Source organism: Magnolia sinica, chromosome 2, assembly GCF_029962835.1.
Source record: "Magnolia sinica isolate HGM2019 chromosome 2, MsV1, whole genome shotgun sequence".
Taxonomy (NCBI): Eukaryota; Viridiplantae; Streptophyta; class Magnoliopsida; order Magnoliales; family Magnoliaceae; genus Magnolia; species Magnolia sinica.
This window is the reverse complement of record NC_080574.1, coordinates 24,723,722-24,742,995: the sequence shown is the minus strand read 5'-3', so window position 1 is coordinate 24,742,995 and position 19,274 is coordinate 24,723,722. Positions and strand designations below refer to the sequence as shown.

The following is a 19,274-nucleotide window of genomic DNA, read 5'->3' as shown; positions in this document are numbered from 1 at the left end:
AAGCATACAGATATAAATCAAGCAAAGTATTCCAATCGCACTATCAAGCCCAGTCACAAAGACTTTGACTTTAAAATGGAAAAACCCTTACAGGAAAAAATCACTGCAAAAAACGACATATATCACTATGAAAGTAGATATTACAAGAGAGAGAGAATACCCAATTTGAACAAGCATCAAATCTCTTATTATAAGCTCTTGAAATCTCTAAAAATGAATTAAAAAGCTCTAAGATACTCCACTCTCTCAATTACACTCCTATATATAGCCTTAGGAAGAATCACGATCAAAATTAGAAATAAATCCCGTGGATATATAAACCTGCATAATTCTACGCAATCCGTTCAATGGCATTGACAGACAAACAATAGCATCAAACCCACTTTGATGGCATCAAACTAAAACCAAAATATTTCAGCGACTAAACATTTAAATTCTGAATTTTTCCAATGTCATTGAAACTAACTTTGATGGCATCGATCAACCTTCTATAGCATCAAGTAGGATGCTAAAGTGTCTAGCAACCAGCATGAGAATATCCAAATATAATTGATGGCATCGAAGTCTACTCGATGTCATTGAGCCTATCATCAGAAGATTCGGTTGATTTATAGAGATTTAAGGCAACAATTAACACATGCATGCATGATCTTGCATATCTACAACATCTACATGTGTATGGATGCACGTGCAGGAACTACACGTCAATCCTCCATCATCACATCGATCGTTGTTGTCATGGCATTTCGCAGGTAGATCTAACCGGCGGATACTACGACGCTGGCGACAACATTAAGTTCGGCCTACCCATGGCTTTCACCATCACCATGCTTTCTTGGAGTGCACTGGAGTTCCCCGGACGCATGCCTGATGAGCTGGATCGTGTTCGTGAAGCGGTGCGGTGGGGCACTGACTACCTCCTCAAAGCCTCTACCTCCCTCCCGGATGCGCTCTACGTGCAGGTGTGTGTGCCAGATTATTAGCTTTTTTTCTCAACTAATCTTATTCATGTATTTTAGGCCCAGTCAGGGATTATGAATGAATCCATCAGCGGGTCCCATCGGCCTATGAAACAAGTCATTTTGGACCGTTTATATATAATTCATGGGGTATTATAATTGGGTTCCCCAGCTGAATGGATCCAGGTATCTTTCTTGACCCAACAGCTTTATTAGTGGACCCCACTTTATGTGATCCTGGCCATTCAACCAAGTGAGCCATGTGGTCAGTTATTGGTGGGACATGCAAGAGATTTCTCCATCTTGAGAGTAGGCCAATTTTATAAATCTAGGACTGTGAATGGAACGGGTTAGTCCTGGCCGAAGTCTGTCCTCAAATTAAAACCTAGGCTTGAGTTTGGTCCATGCCTATGATGGCCCAAAACAAGCAGGCCCGAGTCTGGCCTGAGATAATTATGGATATGGCCCCGCCAAGCCTGGCCACCCATATACCTGTGCCGGTGCTGTGTGGGGTCCATAGATATGTTCGTGACAAATCTACTCCGTCTGTCTGTTTTGAAATTTCACAATATGACAGTTATCTAAAATTCAGGCAGATCCAAAACTCAGGTGGGCCACACCAAATGAAACAGTGGGAACGGAAACGTCCACCATTGAAACCTTCTTGGAGCTGGAGCTGACCATGATGTTTATATGCCATCCAAACCGATCATAGGGTTATTACCACTCAGATAAACTATAAACAAAAATATCAGCCGGATATGAAACTTCTGTCACTGCAGGCATTCAATCCCTACTATTTCATGTGTATGGGCTATATGAGTCCTGGATCTTCCCGAGTATTAGACTCCTGTCCTATTGTGGTCTTGACAGAAATATCTCTATGCCCAGATCACAGGCAATCTGCTTCTTGACGAACAGCCTAGATATGAAAAGTAAGCCCGCTCATACACTAGTGAGCCTTACCATCTCGTCTGTTTCCTCATATGTAGGAGAAACGGACTGTATCCAACAATGTTCTCACGCACTCCATTCAGTGGCAATGAAAAAGCATCAGAACTATAAGATCAACATTAAGAAGCACCAGTAAAATTGACATTTTATGTAGAAAATGTTTACCTTTCCACGTTAGGTTCCCAGCATGATGGACATATAAAACTCTTTTTCATTAGCTTTGGATGGAGTACATATTAATAATTCGAATCCTCTTCTTGCTATAAACAGGTTTTTTCTGTTTTCCTATACTGTTATAGGCCCACATCATCGCTGACGTTGTCATCACTGTTGCATTGAATGCAGTCTACCATGATGTAGCCCAACTATATTGCAATAAACAGATTTTTACCATTTGAGGAAATCTATTTGAGTGTAGGTTGGTGACTCAATAGTAGACCACAAGTGTTGGCAGCGTCCAGAGGACATGGATACACCACGGACAGCCTACAAGGTCACCCCTTCAAACCCTGGCTCGGAGGTAGCAGCTGAGACGGCCGCTGCCTTTGCAGCTGCCTCCCTCGTTTTCAAGAAGATTGATCGCGACTACTCCAAGACTCTCTTGAGAACAGCCAAGATGGCTTTTACATTCGCCAATGAAAATCGAGGAAATTACAATGACTCCCTCCCATCCGTCGTCTGTCCATTTTACTGTTCACATTCCGGTTACCACGTAAGTTGTCATTTCTTCAAATTCAATATATTTTCTTCTCTTACTTCAACTTAGTATCTCGTCTACTATGAGTGTGCTCAAACACAAAACACGTGCACAATTTTACGGACTTTTTCATCATAAATACTGCCAAATCTCCATCTTGAGGGCCGCATAAGCTAAAATTTGTGTTTTCCTTTCAACCATGTCTACGTGATCTTATGAACAGGTTGATAACAAATAAACATTATTGTAGGCTCTAAGAAGGTTTCAACGATGGAAATCATTATTCTCACTGTTTCTTACGATTCGGTAATCTTAACCTTTGGATTTACTTCAATTTTGGGCTCAACCTCTAAAATAATTACACTGCAAAAATGGACGGATGGCATGTATAAACCGCATACATTCTAGGTGGGTTCCAACAGAGTTTTCTCAGTACTCTAAAAGCAAATCCAATCCGATTTCATAAATGAAATTCTAACATTTTGTTGAAAAATAAAAAAGAAGATAAAAAACTATAAATAATTTATAGGCATAAATTAGCATTCAAACACAACTAACAAATAATTTTCCTATAAATCATTTACAAGCATCCAAACAATTCTTTATATTGCTTTGAAAGTAATGTATCATTTTCTTTAGTAATGGAATTTTCTTTTAACTTCATGAAACTATTATTTAAAATTTCCCAAAATTGTAAGTTAATGATCTTGGGTGCCCTACAATAATTAAATTGCATAATATTACCATTACAAATATGAATAATTATTTTTTAAATGAAATTTTTAGGATGAACTTCTTTGGGGATCTGCATGGCTTTATAAGGCCACACGTAATTCTTCCTATCTCGACTTTGCCCGGTCCGTTCTCATTGACGATGATTGCGATACGTTCAGCTGGGATAACAAGCTTCCTGGTGCTAGAGTGCTCCTTTCTCGGGTAAGCATCCAAACTTCTGATATTTGAGCATTTCATTGCGTTTAAAAAAAAATGGTACATGTGGGGCCCACTTAACAATAGCCGTTCACAAGATTCATATTAGAAGTTGTGGAGGAAGAATATAATACCAGCTGCCAATCTAATGCAACCCTCCTTTTATCTAGGCTTGGGATTGGTGGTGAGAGTGCAAAACTTCCACTGGTGGAGTTCTGTTGGTGGCAAATACCCATCAAATGATCTAACCATCCAGCAATCTGACCTTATTTGTTCAAAGAACCATGCATTTTTTAATGTTGCACCACCCATGACGTATGTTTATGCATGTATACCATTTTCACAGGTCAGTCATGGCGACGGAGACAGCGATGCTATCTCTAGATTCCGAGAGGGAGCGGAGAGGTTTGCATGCAGTATCTTACCAGAATCGCCGACTGTGTCAGTGAAGTATACACCGGGTGGGCTCATGTACAAGATGAAAGGTAGCAATCTGCAGTACGTGACGTCCTCAACGTTTCTGTTATCAACCTATGCAAGATACTTGAAGTTTTCTGATAGAACCTTCAAGTGTGGTAGTTTGGTTGTTACTCCCATCCTTTTGAGGAAACAAGCTAAAAAACAGGTATTGCTCTCCCTAACCAATGTGACAAAATCATTAATTAGACCACTTAGGTGATCTATCTAGACCATTTGATTTTTTTTTTTTTTTAGTGGACCACATCGTAGATGAACCAGATCCTTGAAGTTATGCTTAATAAAAGTTTTAACTGATTGATTAGATTGATAGAAAAAAAGTTAATAATAATGGTGCTAAAATAACACATGGGTAGAATGGTTAGGAGGTGGTCCATTAGTTGCTTGGTCCACATTGATTGACACATTTTTCAATTGCATCAGTTATTAGTGACCCTAATATTTACTAAGTGGTATTGGATGCAAATTAAATCCAATCTCATCCCTTAAATGTCCAATGGTGGACCAATCTAGATGCATGTATCTACTTTGTCCATGATATCCTCTTTAACCACCTAAATACTAACACTAGAAGATTAGTAATCAAGGATTCAAGAACCTGGTTATTCAGACAGGCTCGGTTGTGATTTGGCCAAGTTGGGCTGACTAGTAAGAGAATCAGTTCTCATGGAAACTTGGTAAGAACTTTTGACATGTGATGTAGGCATAAAATCTGAACAATCAACTAAATGAGTCACCTTATGAAACCCTAGGGTTATTTTTTCAGCCTAATTAAACAAATCTGATAAACTATAGCAAAGTGAGATGCAAATCAAGGGCTTAGGGATTTCCAACTTACCATGGCCCACTAAATTTTTGTCTCTAGCCAAAAAGTTAGTAAAGGGGATTTCATGAGGTGACTCATGCATCTAATAGGCGGTCTAGATTTTATGCCCACATCATGTGTCAAAAGTTCTCATGAAGTTCCCATGAGAGCATTTTCATATATAATATTACTACTAATATTAACTAGGCCGGGACCAAGGATTTGTCTGGGTTTAAGATGATGCACTTTTGTAACCAAGTCCAAATTGGCAGACCCGAACCCGACCGTTTTCTAAGTGCATCTCCGATATTGGACCCGGACCGTTAAAATCTTGTGTACCAGCGGGTCCAGCTACCCATTGACAGCCCTGACTTTTCTGTTTGTATTCTTCAGGTGGATTATATTTTGGGAGAAAATCCAAAGCGAATGTCATACATGGTGGGCTTTGGAGACCGATTTCCCCGACATATCCACCATAGAGCTTCTTCCCTCCCTAGTATCCAGCAGACTTCAGCACCCATCGGTTGCAATGAGGGTTTCACCTCCTTGAACAGCCCCGACCCGAACCCGAACATATTGACTGGAGCGATCGTTGGTGGGCCAGATCTATCAGATGAGTTCGAAGACAACCGCCATAACTTTGCCCAATCAGAGCCCGCAACTTACATCAATGCCGCATTGATAGGCCCACTCTCTTACTTAGCTGTTAAATTCCCTTCGTAGATTTATTTGCTATCGTAAAGAGCTGAATGTTTGATTGTATCAGAGAAGCGTTGGATTGATATTTTGAATTGGTAGATGGGCTGGCGTTTTTTTTCATTTTCGGACCATTGTGATGAAAATTTTGTAGGTTGATAATGGTCTGGGATAGTCTGAAGATGCACACACGTGAGAAAACAATCCATTCAGGTGGGCCGAAATTTGCATGTAAAGACTATTCTCACGGTGTTATCTACTATGTGGGCTCCACATGAATGAGGAATGAAGAAATGAGAATTGATCAATGGGCACCCATGATCATTAGGAACGAGAATTAAGGTCCACTGATCAGGTGGGCCATCTGTGTTTATTGAGTATAGACAATTGGTCAATCTTTTTTTCACCCTCAACCTGACTCGGTACTTATGACTGGGTTGGACTCGGTCCAGATTAATCCAGGGTAGACCTGAACTTGGATTGGGTCAAGCATGCTAGACTCGGTACTGAGTCAGTCAAGTTCAGGTCAAGCATATTTTAAAACGGATTAAGTCGATCGGGTTAGCCATAACTCGGTCCGACTCAACTTGGACACCTGAGGCTACAACCTTACTTCCTCTTACGTTTAAAAAGAAAAGAGAGAAAAATAAAATAAAAATGTGCAAATGATACAGTAGGTCATGACCCACCGTAATAGAGTAGATATCCAATAGCAAGATGACAGGTCATGAACTTTGTATTATTTCCCTTGTGATCTTTTTCCATGAACCAAGCAATCTATATGATGGACGACCACGCATTGAAAGATTTCAATCCTTTGATTATTCAAAAGGACTAAAGGGTTGAAATGTTTCAATCCAAGAACTTCTGTTTTTTGGGTGTCCCCATCAAGGCGAAACCCATCTTATGAACGGTTTGGATCAATGAAAAGTGCTCATGCAAATGGAAGGTACCCTACTGAGATGTATCTTACCAAATCTCCTTACAAATCAGCATTCGCTAGTTTTGGGACCTATGGTTCGGTGTTTCAAGCCGTTGATACCCTGTGAGTTCATATGGTCGGTGGATGGCTCAGAAATCTCCCCCACTGACAATGTTTATATTCCTTACCCATGTGTATCATGCATGTTTTATTTTTTATTTTCAGATCTTAAGCATTTAATTTTAGGCCACCATATTTAAGAGTAAAAATCTAATGCTACTCTTACAACTTGCATGATTTACTGTGTTAATAATTTAAGTCATGAAAAATTGCAATGATTGATTTATAAAATACATTTCTTTCTTTATTATTGAAATAATAAATAAGTTCACATCAAAGGAAAACTTCTTATTCTTTTTATTGTTTGGCATTGAATCCATTGTATAAAATCAGACCCTAAGAGATTATTTAGCTATTAGGAATTTATTGTTGTGCACATGTAAGAAGGAATTTTATTTGGGTCCCAAAAACGGATGGTAAATGATATCGTAGTAGAATTTTATTTTCAAAATCTACCTTATTTTTTAGGAAATGGATATCCGTCTGATGATTTTATTTTAAAAAAAATTATAAGAAGTCATTTTCCTCTTTCGTTTTACATATCCGGACGCGCTCACACTCAAAATCTTAGGAATAGTTTTCCCAATACTACCCAAATAAAATAGATAAAATTATCTTTATTAGGAATCTATTGCTGTGCACATGTAAGAAGGAATTAGAATAAATTGACAATAATTGGAACCCTAAACTTGTTTGGATGGAAACAGATCTTCATCAAAACGGGAAATAGAAAAAAAAATGCATTAACAACCAATTTAAGTTTTGAATTTGAATTAAAAAATAATATTTAAAAAGTAAAATTATTATTTTTAAATACTTCAACATCTATTTCCCACGACAAAAAAAAAAAAAAGAAGAAAAAAAGAAGGTCACAATCACTTTTACGATTTTAGGGAGCCAAACAATTCCTAAAGGCTTGCTTGGTAGGAGTAAAGCACGATCCTAAATGGCCTGGAATGACAAGTGACTTATTCCTTGTTTGTTTATGCTATCCTTGTACAAATTTCAAAATATGAGAATGCCTATTCACAAGGGATTGACAATGAATGCACAGGTGCCCATACACATGTTCGAATATCTCACTTGTGCTACACATTTCACTATTAATCTTCTGGCGCCACACATATGCCATGTAGCAAGTTACTAATGTACAATCCATTCGTATTAAAGAGAGTTGTAGAAGGGGTTGTTTGGCACCATGGATTTGAGGGGATTTTAAATCCCTTGATTGTTTGGCATCATAAAGTAAATAGGGTTTTAAGGGGTTTCAAATCCTCTCAAAGAGGGTTTGAAATTTTCAGTGAATGCTTGAATTACATCTAAAATCCTTTCAAGAGTTGCATGTGTAATATGTGTGTCACTAGACTATTAAATTATTGGACACATGGCCCACTAATGATATCCCAAAACAAGTAGATTATCAATTTCATTACTATAATTACTTTAATATAATAATCAATGTCAACCAAACATTGTCTATTTAAATCAATGGTTAAAAATCATTGATTAGTCACTAGGACATGATCTTGTCCTTGTGGCCAACCGAGACTAGAATTTCATCATTTTCGGGCAAAGTAAATATTTCAGCGGGCTTATTACAACCATTATGTCAAAACATTACATACATTCACTAATTAAAAAGATTAAAGTTAATTTAGTAATTAAATTCAAATCCTATAAATATACCATAAATATACCGTGCATAGCTACTTTTGGATTAAAGTTGATTCCCAATCTAGAGCGCCAAACACAATAGGAGGATTTCGAATCTAAGGGGCTCTGAATCCACGCTCCTAAATGGGCCCTAAGAGTAAAAAATAGGCCATCCCTAATAAAAACACATGTAGGAATATTTTCATCACAAACAACCTAGGTCAAATATTTTACATTCATGAGTATCTATGTTCAAACATCTGGAAAGCTTGAAATGTGCCACATATGTTTGTGTTTGTGTGTGCCATGTGTTGCAAAATTTTGATTTTTAAAAATATATTTTAATAAAATAAAAAATAATATATAATATATAAAAAGTGTTTGAAAAAAATACCTTTTTGTGGGTTTTGGGAATAGTCCCACATTGGAAAAAGAGAAGAACTTTTTGTGGTTTAAATGAAAACAGTGGAGTATTATAATAATTGCTTACCTAGTCCAAGGTCTATGGACCTACGCATTGGAACACCCGCACGCACGTACCTGCGCTCGGGCACGGGCTCGAGCTCGGTCTCGGTCTCGAGTACGGGCTCGGTGCGAGGGCGTAGTCATATGAGGCAGTGTGGCTGTAGAAGCGCTAATGGCGCACTTTACACGTTCGTATCGTGTCGCAGAGGGTCACTCTTTCGCGACCTTGAGCGAACCAGAGCGAGACGTATACAAGTCGCGGTGCGACTAAGTGGCTAAGGTGGATGGCTAGATGAAGGGGAAACTAGAGGACTGAATGAGAGTCCTCCAGTATATATAGAGAGCTGAAAAAAGAGTTATTGCAGCAGATCTGTAACAGCTGTGTCATTAGTGCAGGGTCCAGCTGTAACTGCTGCATGATTAGCCCAACAGCTAGAAAACGGCTAGCTATTGTCTCACAACAGTCAGCATACAACAGCTTGATGACCCATGCACAACAATCAGAAAACGACCATAAACGGCTAGTTTTCTCCAACAGCTAGAAAACGGTCATGAGATTTATTTCGCTGGACCATAACTCCCAGCCACCATAGCCTATAAAAGGAGGGTCTGGATGGGTTTCCAAACCATTACTCAACCCACTCCAGCAGACCCATACGAATTGAGACAACCCACTAATCCTCTCCTATACTCCAATTATTCTAGTAAGGTAGCAAGGATTGAACCTTTGCTTGAAGAACAGACCAACGGTGTGGTCTAAAACGGTTCAACTGAACCAATGACTGAAGAATTGACTAGTGCAGTGGTCTAATTTAAATATTCTTCTTCTCTCTTTTCTTCTGGGATTTTCTTTTGTATTTCTGCTAGATTGTGTAACAGAGTTCCATTTAGTGGGCCTTCGTGTTTGCTGAACGCAGACCCAGACCAAGCTCGTCGTATCCTAGAAGCGGTTTGCCTGTAACCTATTAGCATACTCAATTTACTTGAGTATGGGCAAATAAAGCTTTAAGGACAGCGTTTCAAACGTGCTTCAGCCTGTCCATATTTTAAGCTAATTTTTCATTTTTCGGTTTCCACATTATACAGAAATTATATTAATCTGTATAATTTCCAACAATCTTAAAGCGTTTTTTGATGGAAGCCGATAGTGTTTCATACATCAAGTTGATGAATTAAGACTTGATACGTCTTGATCAGTTCAATGGAACCAATTTTACAAGGTGGCAAAACAAGCTAAAAGTTCTTCTGACGGCGCTAAAGATCTACTACATATTATATCCAAATCTGCAAGCATTACCTGAAGCATCCGACATAGACACACCTGAACAGGTGGCTACCCGCATCAAACGAGTTGAAGACGAACTCTTGTGTCGAGGACACATTCTGAACGCGCTCTCCGACCGCCTGTATGATCTATACCAACAGACGTCATCAACAAAGGAGATTTGAGCTGCTCTAGAGTTCAAATACAAGGCTGAAGAAGAAGGTACCAATAAGTTTCTCATCGCCAGGTATTTTGACTTCAACATGGTAGATAATAAACTGCTGCTGCCCCAAATCCAAGAACTACAGCTAATGGTAAACAAAATCAAAGCTATCAAAATTGATCTTCCTGAATCATTCTAAGTTAGGGCTATAATCGCCAAATTGTCACCGATGTGGAAAGACTATAGAAAGAAGTTACTGCATAAAACTGAGGACTACACACTGAAAAAAATCCAAAAACATTTCAGAATTGAGGAAGAATCCCGTAACCGCGACAGAAAGAATGATAACGGGAATGCCTCGTCCTAGGAACATGCAGTAGAGAAAACTAATAACAAGAATCCCGAGAAGGACGATTCCCTGAAACCCAATAAAGGAAAATTCAAGAAAAATGCCCAAAAGAAGAACGGAAAGTTCAAAGGTCCATGCCATGTTTGTGGAAAAACCAGGTACTATGCTCGAGTATAAAGATATCGCAAATCTAAAAAAGAGGCAAGTGCAGTAGAAGAAGGCGATATTGTAGCTATGATCACTGAGGTGAATACCATCTAAGACAAAGTTCCAAGTTGGTGGTTTGATACTGCTGCTACAATACATATGTGCTACGACAAATCAATATGCAAAACTTATGAGGAATTGACCGATGGTCAAGAAGTTCAAATGGGTAATGAAGTCTGATCGAAGGTCGTCGGCAAAAGAACTGTCGAACTGATATTCACCTCTGTGAAGAAAGTAATTTTAACTAATGTACTGCATGTCCTAGACATGAGGCGGAACTTAGTTTTTGGGATCTTCTAGGAAAACCAGGTATAAAGGTGGTGTACGAGTCAGGTAAACTGTTCTATCCAAGAATGAGAATTTTGTCAGAAAGGGATATGCTTGTAACAGGATGGTTAAGTTTTCTCTGAATGAAAGTAGCACTTCTGCGTATATGGTTAAATCCGTTGGACTGTGGCATGATAGACTAACCCATATAGGGTATAGTACCTTGAAGTTCATGGCTAAGAATGGCTTAATCTCATACACAGATAATGAAACCGATAAATGTGAAGTGTACATACGATCCAAAATGACGAAAACCTTTTCCAAGTGTTGAAAGATCGTCTCAAATATTGGATCTTGTGCACAGTGACATCTGTGAGTTAAATGACATTCTTACTCGTGGAGATAAACGGTACTTCATAACATTTATATATGATTGTTCTAGATATGTGTATGTTTATCTGTTAAATAGCAAAGATGAAGCATTGAACATGTTTAAAATATATAAAGCAGAAGTAAAGAATCAACTAAATAAGAAGATAAAAAATCTTCGTAGCGATAGAGGAGGAGAATACTTCTTCAATAAATTCGATAACTTCTATGAAGAACATGAACTGATACATCAATGTACAATGCCATACACACCTCAACAAAACGGAATAGCTGAAAGAAAAAATAGAACATTAGTAGATATGGTCAACTCAATGCTGATAAGAGTAAAATCGTCACTAAGTCTATGGGGTGAGGCACTGTTTGGAGCGTATCATATACTAAACAAAATTCCATCTATAAAATATAAAATATCTCCATACGAAACATGGAGAGTTAGAAAACCTAACCTACGATATTTAAAAGTGTGGGGGTGTCTTGCATACAGTAGAATTTCTGATCTAAAAAGAACTAAGTTAGGACCAATAACTATTAAATGCGTCGTCGTAGGGTATGCACAAAATAGTAAATCTTATAAACTTTTAGATAAAGAGTCTAGTACAATAATATAATCAAGAGACGTTGAGTTCTTTAAGAACTCACTATCTTTGGAGTCAAAGGATAATGAAATCCAAACTCCTAATAGAGAACCAGATAACGGAAGTTCCTATTGAACCCCGTATGAGTCTAAGGACAATAATAGATAAGAGTCTAGGAGATGACTACATAGATTCACAACATGTCATTTTCCATCTTGTAGAAGGAGATAGAGAAAATGTTATAAGAAAAATACCTAAAATGATGACTATAGAAGATGATCCTAAAACATATAAAGATGTTGTATCCTTCAGAGGCTCAGCTTTTTGGAAAGAAGCTATAAACGATGAAATGGAATCCATATTATCAAATCAAACATAAGAACTAGTAAACTTACCTCCAGGTTCTAAACCCATAGGTTGTAAGTGGGTATTTAGGAAGAAATATCACACTGATGGGACTATCCAAACCTTTAAAGCTCGACTGATAGCTAAGGATTTTAGACAAAAATAATGGATAGATTACTTTGACACATACTCTCCTATAACTAAGATAACATCCATTAGGATATTATTTGTGCTAACGTCCATACATCATCTTCACATCCACCAAATGGATGCAAAGATCGCATTCTTGAATGATGACTTTAATAGGAAGATATACATGGAACAACCTAAAGGTTTTGTTCTATCAGGAAATGAAAACAAAGTATGTAGATTAGTCAAATCTTTTTATAGATTAAAACAAGCACCAAAACAATGACATAAGAAGTTTGATTCTAAAATACTATCTCATAGTTATGCATAATGTAGCTGACAAATGCATATATTCTAAAGTAGATGGTAGTTATATCGTTATTATTTGTCTGTATGTTGATGACATGTTAATAATAAGTAATAAAATGAAAGGTGTAACTGAAACAAAGAGGTTTCTATCTTCTATATTCAAAATGAAGGATCTTGGACAAGTTGATACCATCCTAAGTATCAAAGTTCAAAAATATTGTGGTGGTTATGCTTTGCGTCAATCTCACTATATTGAGAAGATACTACACAAGTTTAACCATTTAAATATAAAAAAAGCAAAGACCTCATTTGATCTAAGTATCAAGTTAAAAGAGAATAACGGAAGAACAGTTGCACAATTAGAATATGCGAGTGCTATAAGGAGTCTTATGTATGCTATGCAATGCACTAGACTTGATATCGCATATGCTGTGAGTAAACTTAACAAGTTTACTAGTAACCCCAGTACTGAACACTGGAATGCAATCAGTAGAGTCCTTGGTTACTTTAAAGCAACTAAAGACTTAAGACTATTTTATTCGGAGTTTCCTGCCGTATTGGAAGGATATACCGATGCGAGCTGGATATCGAGTGCAAGGGACAACAAGTCTACTAAATGGTTGATATTCATCCTAGGAGGTGCAGTTGTATCTTGGGGATCCAAGAAATAGATTTACATAACGCACTCGACTACAGAGTCTGAATTCATAGCCCTGGCCGCAATAGACAAAGAGGCTGAGTGGCCAATGGATCTTCTATTAGAAATTTCTTTGTGTAAAGCCTATATCGACCGTGTCACTATATTGTGATAGTAAAGCTACATTAGCTAGAGCCTATAACGGCACATATAATGGTAAGTCTAGACATATCAGTCTTCGACATGATTATATCAGACAATTGATTCGATATGAAATCATTCCTATTTCCTATGTGAAATCAAACAATAACTTTACAGATCCTTTCACTAAACCTCTACCGAGAGAGGTAGTAAAGGCTACATCTAGAGGGATGGGGTTGAAACTCTTCAACTAAAGTTTCACCAGTGATGGTAACCCAACCTAAAGTTAGAAAATTTCTAATTTTGGGTTCAATGAGTAAGAATAAGTCACTGATATGTAGAAAGTTTTCAGCATTAAATTATAAAACCTCAACCATAATAGATAAGTGCTGAACGTTACGAAAGAGGGTTGAGTCTTAGAACTCTTAATAAAATCCAGTCTATAGGACAAGTGTCTTATAGTAATGGAGACACTGGAAGGATTTCACCTATATGAACGTAGAAATGGTGTCGTCTCTCATGAGAGTTAAGAGTTTTCTCTTGGGATCGTTCACGAATTAGGATAAGCACATGATCATTAATTGTACTGAGCAATATTGTGGGAATTCTAACAAACACATAGTAAATATGTGTGTGGTTTCTCCAACTCTGTTATTTAGGAATAACTGGTTCAACGCTACGACTATCAGTCATTTCGATAGAGTTTTGAGATACTTACACTAATGGAAGATTAAAATCGAAAGATATCATTCTTTATGCATATAAGCTGATTATTCTGGCAGAAATGTTTAATCGAGAAAAAATATTTTTAAAATCAAGTGGGGGATTGTTGCAAAATATTAATTTTTAAAAATATATTTTAATAAAATAAAAAATAATATATAATAATAAAAATTGTTTGAAAAAAATACTTTTTTATGGGTTTTGGGAATAGTTCCACATTGAAAAAAGAGAAGAGTTTTTTGTAGTTTAAACGAAAACAATGGAGTATTATAATAATTGCTTACCTAGTCCAAGGACTATGGACCTTGCGTGTTTCAGTGGGTAGCACTGGAACACTCACGTGCGCTCACTTGCGCTCGGGCTCGTTCTTGGTCTCGGTCTCGGGCACGGGCTCGGGCTCGGTGCGAGGGCGTGGGCATGTGAGGCAGTGTGACTGTAGAGGTGCTAGTGGTGCACTTCGCACGTCCGTATTGTGTCGTAGAGGGTCACTTTTTCGTGACCTTGAGCGAACTGGAGCGAGACATGTGCGAGTCGCGGTGCGACTAAGTGGCTAAGGCGGATGGCTGGATGAAGGGGAGACTAGAGGACTGAATGAGAGTCCTCCAGTATATATAAAGAGTTGGAAAAAGATCTATTGCAGTAGATTTGTAACAGTTGTGCCATTAGTGAAGGGTCCAGCTGTAACTTCTGCATGGTTAGCCCAATAGCTAGAAAACGGCTAGTTGTTGTCTCACAACAGTTAGCATGCAGCAGCTGAATGGCTCATGTACAACAGTCAGAAAATGACTATAAAACGGCTAGTTTTCTCCAACAGCTAGAAAACAGCCATGAGATTTATTTCCTTGGACCATAATTTTCAGCCACCATAGCCTATAAAAAGAGGACCTAGATGAGTTTCCAAACCATTACTTAACCCATTCCAGTAGACCCATAAGAATTGAGACAGCCCACCATTCCTCTCCTATACTCCAGTTATTCCAGAAGATAGAAAGGATTAAACCTTTGCTTAAAGAACAGACCAACGGTGTGGTCTAGAACGGTTCAACTGAACTAGTGGCTGAAGAACTGACCAGTGTAGTGGTCTAATTTAAATATTCTTCTTCTTTCTTTTCTTCTGGGATTTTTCTTTTATATTTCTGCCAGAATATGTAATAGAGTTTCATTTGGTGGGCCTTTATGTTTACTGAACGCAGACCCACACCAGGCTCGTCGTATCCTAGAAGCGGTTTGCCTGTAACCTATCAGCATACTCAATTTACTTGAGTAGGGGTAAATAACACTTTAAGGACAGCATTTCAGATGTGCTTTAGCCTGTCCATATTTTAAGCTAATTTTTTATTTTTCAGTTTTGACATTATATAGAAATTATATTAATCTATATAATTTCCAACAATATGTTCCACTACACGGTGCATTAGGTGCTTGTCAAATAAAAATAATACAATTATTCAAGACAACGTGCTTCCCTGGCTTATTTTAAAGCTAATGGGTGCCTTTGAGCAAGAAAACAGTCCAGCAACTCCTACCTAAAGCAGTCCTGACATAATGAACTAATTCTGTTTTCATGTTGGGATTGCAGCTGTTGGACTAAGGCTATGTTGCTATGATCTAAACCCTTCACATCATGGGATTTGAGGTGGAGGGGGAAAAGATTGAAATATTTAACTATATTATCATTTTTCTTATAAAAAAATATGGCCAATCTCATCTTTTGACTATTGATTGAATCAAGATTGGGCCATGCAACTGACTGATAATTATTGAAAAACTTCTCGTGGGCCACACAAGTTTTGATTAAGCTGATGGTTGTGTGGAGATTAAAAACAGATGGACAATGGAGATTAAAGCCAAATATATCAGGGTGGTCCCCTCAGTAAGGGGATCCACCCACCTTGGTAGATCCACTGAAACCACGTCCCTTCCAATCTCGGGAGCGGATTAGGTGAGACCCCGGATCCAGCGGGCGCGGATTAGATACTGACAGGTTGAGTAGCGAGACTGCTACCGAAGTGACGTCACCACATTCTATGGGCCTCACCATGATGTATGTTTTGTATCCATGCCGTCCATCCATTTGGAAAGATCATATTAGGGCATGATCCAAAGAATGAGTCAAATACAAACCTCAAGTGGACCCCACCACAGAAAACAGTGGGGAGAGTGACGCCCACCTTTAAAAAGCTGTAAGAGCTGCAAAAGTTTTCGATCAAGCGTATATTCATGTTTTCCTTTCTTTTATGTCAGCATTAACGCATGAAAAGGTTGGATCTCAAATAAACATCACGGTGGACCTTTGTAAGGTTTTAACGGTGAGCGTCACTCTCCCCATTATTTTCTGTGGTGGGTCCACTCCAGCCTCGGATCTGTCTCATTCTTTGAATCATTCCCTAAAATGATCTCTCCAAATGTATGGATCATGCCTAAGATAAGCTTTTCAATGCGGATTGAGGGCGTGGATGTAGCCCCATAGTCAGGGATCCCACCCACCTACCAGATTCCAATTCTCACCTATTCCTCTGTATGTTTTTCGATTGTCGCCCGTCCACAGCAGTGTCCATCGTGTACAAATGGTCTAGATCATTGACAATCACCAGACGCTAAAGGCCAGAGGGCCGGATTGGGTACTACCCCACCAGACAGCTAGAGACGGACGGTCCTGCAGGCTGATCATGATTATGTGTTTAATCCAAGCCGTCCGTACATTCTGAAAAGGTCATTTCAGAGTATGAATCTAAGGCTCGAGTGACCACCATAAATATCGGCTTGTTCCAAAACTTATGTGGCCATCAAGAGGTTTTCAGCGGTAGATATTCATTCCCCACTGTTTCCATCGGTGTAGTCCACTTGAGCATTCCATCTATCTCATTTTTGTGCTCATCAATTAAAATGATTTTTCAAGATGGATGGACGGACTAGACAATATACACACATAACGGTGGGCCCCACAGAGGCCCTTGCAGGACCGTCCCTCTCTATCTACGTCTGGCGGGAAGCGGATTGCTGGTGTACCACACCACCAACCTATCTGATGTGGTAGGTGTCGTGCGAAGACGAGCGCGGACGCTCCTCGAGCTCCGCTGTACAAACGGTTCAAAGGAGATGAAAGTTACATGGGTCCCACTGATTAGATCCACATGGTTCATCCATTTGGAGAGATCATTTTATATCTTGTGCCCAAAAATCCAAAGCTAAAGTGGACCACACCACAAATAAAAGTGGGAACAATGATTCTCATCGTTAAAAAAATTCATAATGCCCACCGTAACGTTGATATTCCATCCAATCCGCAAAGACCTAGATGAAGAGGGAAAAAAATATCATATTGATCCCAAGCTTCTGTTACCCCAAAAAGGGTTTCAACGGTAGAAGTTAAATCCCTCACTGTTTTTTGCAGTATGGTCCACTTGAACTTTAGATATGTCTTATTTTTCAGCTCAAGCCTTATGAAAAGCTCGCCAAATGAACGTATGGTCTGGATATAACACATACCTCATTATGGGACCCACAGAGCTTGGTGACGTCAACACATCAGCCAAGTCGGTAGTGTGTGGTATACCAACTAATCCGCTTCCGTCCTGGTGGGGGTAGTACCCAATCCCCGCTCCAATCCGGATGTAACGTAACGTAACGGGCGCGGATTTGCTACTGTTAGCGAGACTGCTACTGAAGTGACGTCACTAAGTTCTGTGGGCCCACCATGATGTATGTTTTGTATCCACGCCGTCTATACATCTGAAGAGATCATTTTAGAGTAAGATCCAAAGAATGACTCACATCCAAAGCTTCAGTTGACCCCACCACAGAAACCAGTGGGGAGAGTGATGACACCTTAGAAACTTCTAAAGGCCACAAAAGTTTCCGATCAAGCTGATATTTGTGTTTTCCCTTATTAAATGTTTTTGTTAACTTTTGAACAGGTTAGATTTCGAAAAAAAAAAACACATCATGGTAGCCTTAGGAAGGTTTCCATAGCGGGATCAACCTTCCCCTTATTTTCTGTGGTGGGGTCCACTAAAACATTGGATCTGACTTTTTCTCTACGTCATGTCTTAAAATAATATCTCCAAATGAATGGATGCTGTGGATACAGCACATACATCATAGTAGGGTCCACGGGACTTGGTGACGTCACTTCAGTAGTGAGTCTCGCTGCTCACCCTCTCGGTATCTAATCGGCGCCCGTAACGGACTATCATGGGTGGGGATGTATTGCATTACCACTTGACTTGAGATAACTGATCGCTATGTGAAAGAAAATTACATTCGATCCACTCCGTCCATCATATTTAAAGTAGTGTATTTACCATGGATTATAAAATTAATTTAAATATAAAACTTTTGTGGGCCACAAAATAGGGAACAGTGTAAAATATTGCCTAAAACTCTAAATTCACATGGCGTGGTCCGGTTGAAATGTGTTGAAAGTCTTTATTTTTTTATTCCATTATTGATGGTGTGTTATGTCAGATTAGTGGATTAGATTCCTTGTAAAATCTACAGTAGATCCCACATACAGTTTAGACTTTTTAAAATCTACCGTGGATCCAAATTTTTCCCATGGTGTAGCCAGTTTAAGTGTTGAATCGTCCTGATTTTTGGAATCCAGTACAAAATAATGATTCTGAACCAGATGAACGGTTTAGATCTCACCTATATAAATAGTTCTGTCCGCGTCAGCGAAAGTCACGCACCCGTATCCGCGTGCTAAAGGCCTGCTTTTTTTTTTTTTTTTTTAATTTAAATTTCTTTTGAATATATCTGTCGTCCCCAATCCGGAAGCGGATTGCGTGGTGTCAACACACCACTGACCTCCGAGGTGTGTTGACGTCACCACGTTATGTAGGCCCCACTATTACGTATGTCACATATCCCAGCCATTCGTTCATTTGGTGAGATCGGTTTAGGGCTTGAGCCCAAAAATAGGACAGGTCCAAAGCTCAAGCGACCGGATCAAAGAAAGCAGTGAGGATTGAATGTCTGGCATTGAAAACTTATTGGGGTCGTAGAAGTGATCAATATGATATTTGTTTTTTTTCCCTTCATCCAGGTCCGCGTGACCTAATAAACATATTGGATGGCAAATAAAAACCAACGTGG

At 38.8% G+C, this 19,274-nt stretch overlaps 1 protein-coding gene across 5 annotated transcripts; it reads left to right on the top strand.

Annotated features, from left to right (window-relative positions):
* The first annotated feature begins 794 nt into the window (after positions 1-794).
* LOC131227674 (endoglucanase 9-like) lies at positions 795-5,879 on the top strand. 5 transcript variants are annotated; one of them, XM_058223496.1, is made up of 6 exons: positions 795-962; positions 2,332-2,625; positions 3,397-3,550; positions 3,711-3,752; positions 3,933-4,165; positions 5,216-5,879. In XM_058223496.1, exons 1-6 carry the CDS (start codon positions 810-812, stop codon positions 5,543-5,545), a joined length of 1,206 nt encoding a protein of 401 aa, XP_058079479.1. In that variant the 5' UTR covers positions 795-809; the 3' UTR covers positions 5,546-5,879. The 5 variants fall into 5 exon arrangements, with proteins under 5 accessions (XP_058079479.1, XP_058079455.1, XP_058079463.1 ...); XM_058223472.1 differs by lacking the exon at positions 3,711-3,752 and having other exon boundaries at positions 3,397-3,568; positions 3,912-4,165; XM_058223480.1 differs by lacking the exon at positions 3,711-3,752 and having other exon boundaries at positions 3,397-3,571; positions 3,915-4,165.
* Positions 5,880-19,274: the final 13,395 nt, after the last annotated feature.

What these genes read in the sequence shown, in the direction of transcription:
- LOC131227674 (XM_058223496.1), top strand. Translation starts at nt 810, where the DNA reads ATGGCTTTCACCATCACCATGCTTTCTTGGAGTGCACTGGAGTTCCCC. An exon ending in CGGATGCGCTCTACGTGCAG is followed by an intron (nt 963 to 2,331) that starts GTGTGTGTGCCA and finishes ATTTGAGTGTAG; the next exon opens with GTTGGTGACTCAATAGTAGA. An exon ending in GTTCACATTCCGGTTACCAC is followed by an intron (nt 2,626 to 3,396) that starts GTAAGTTGTCAT and finishes TGAAATTTTTAG; the next exon opens with GATGAACTTCTTTGGGGATC.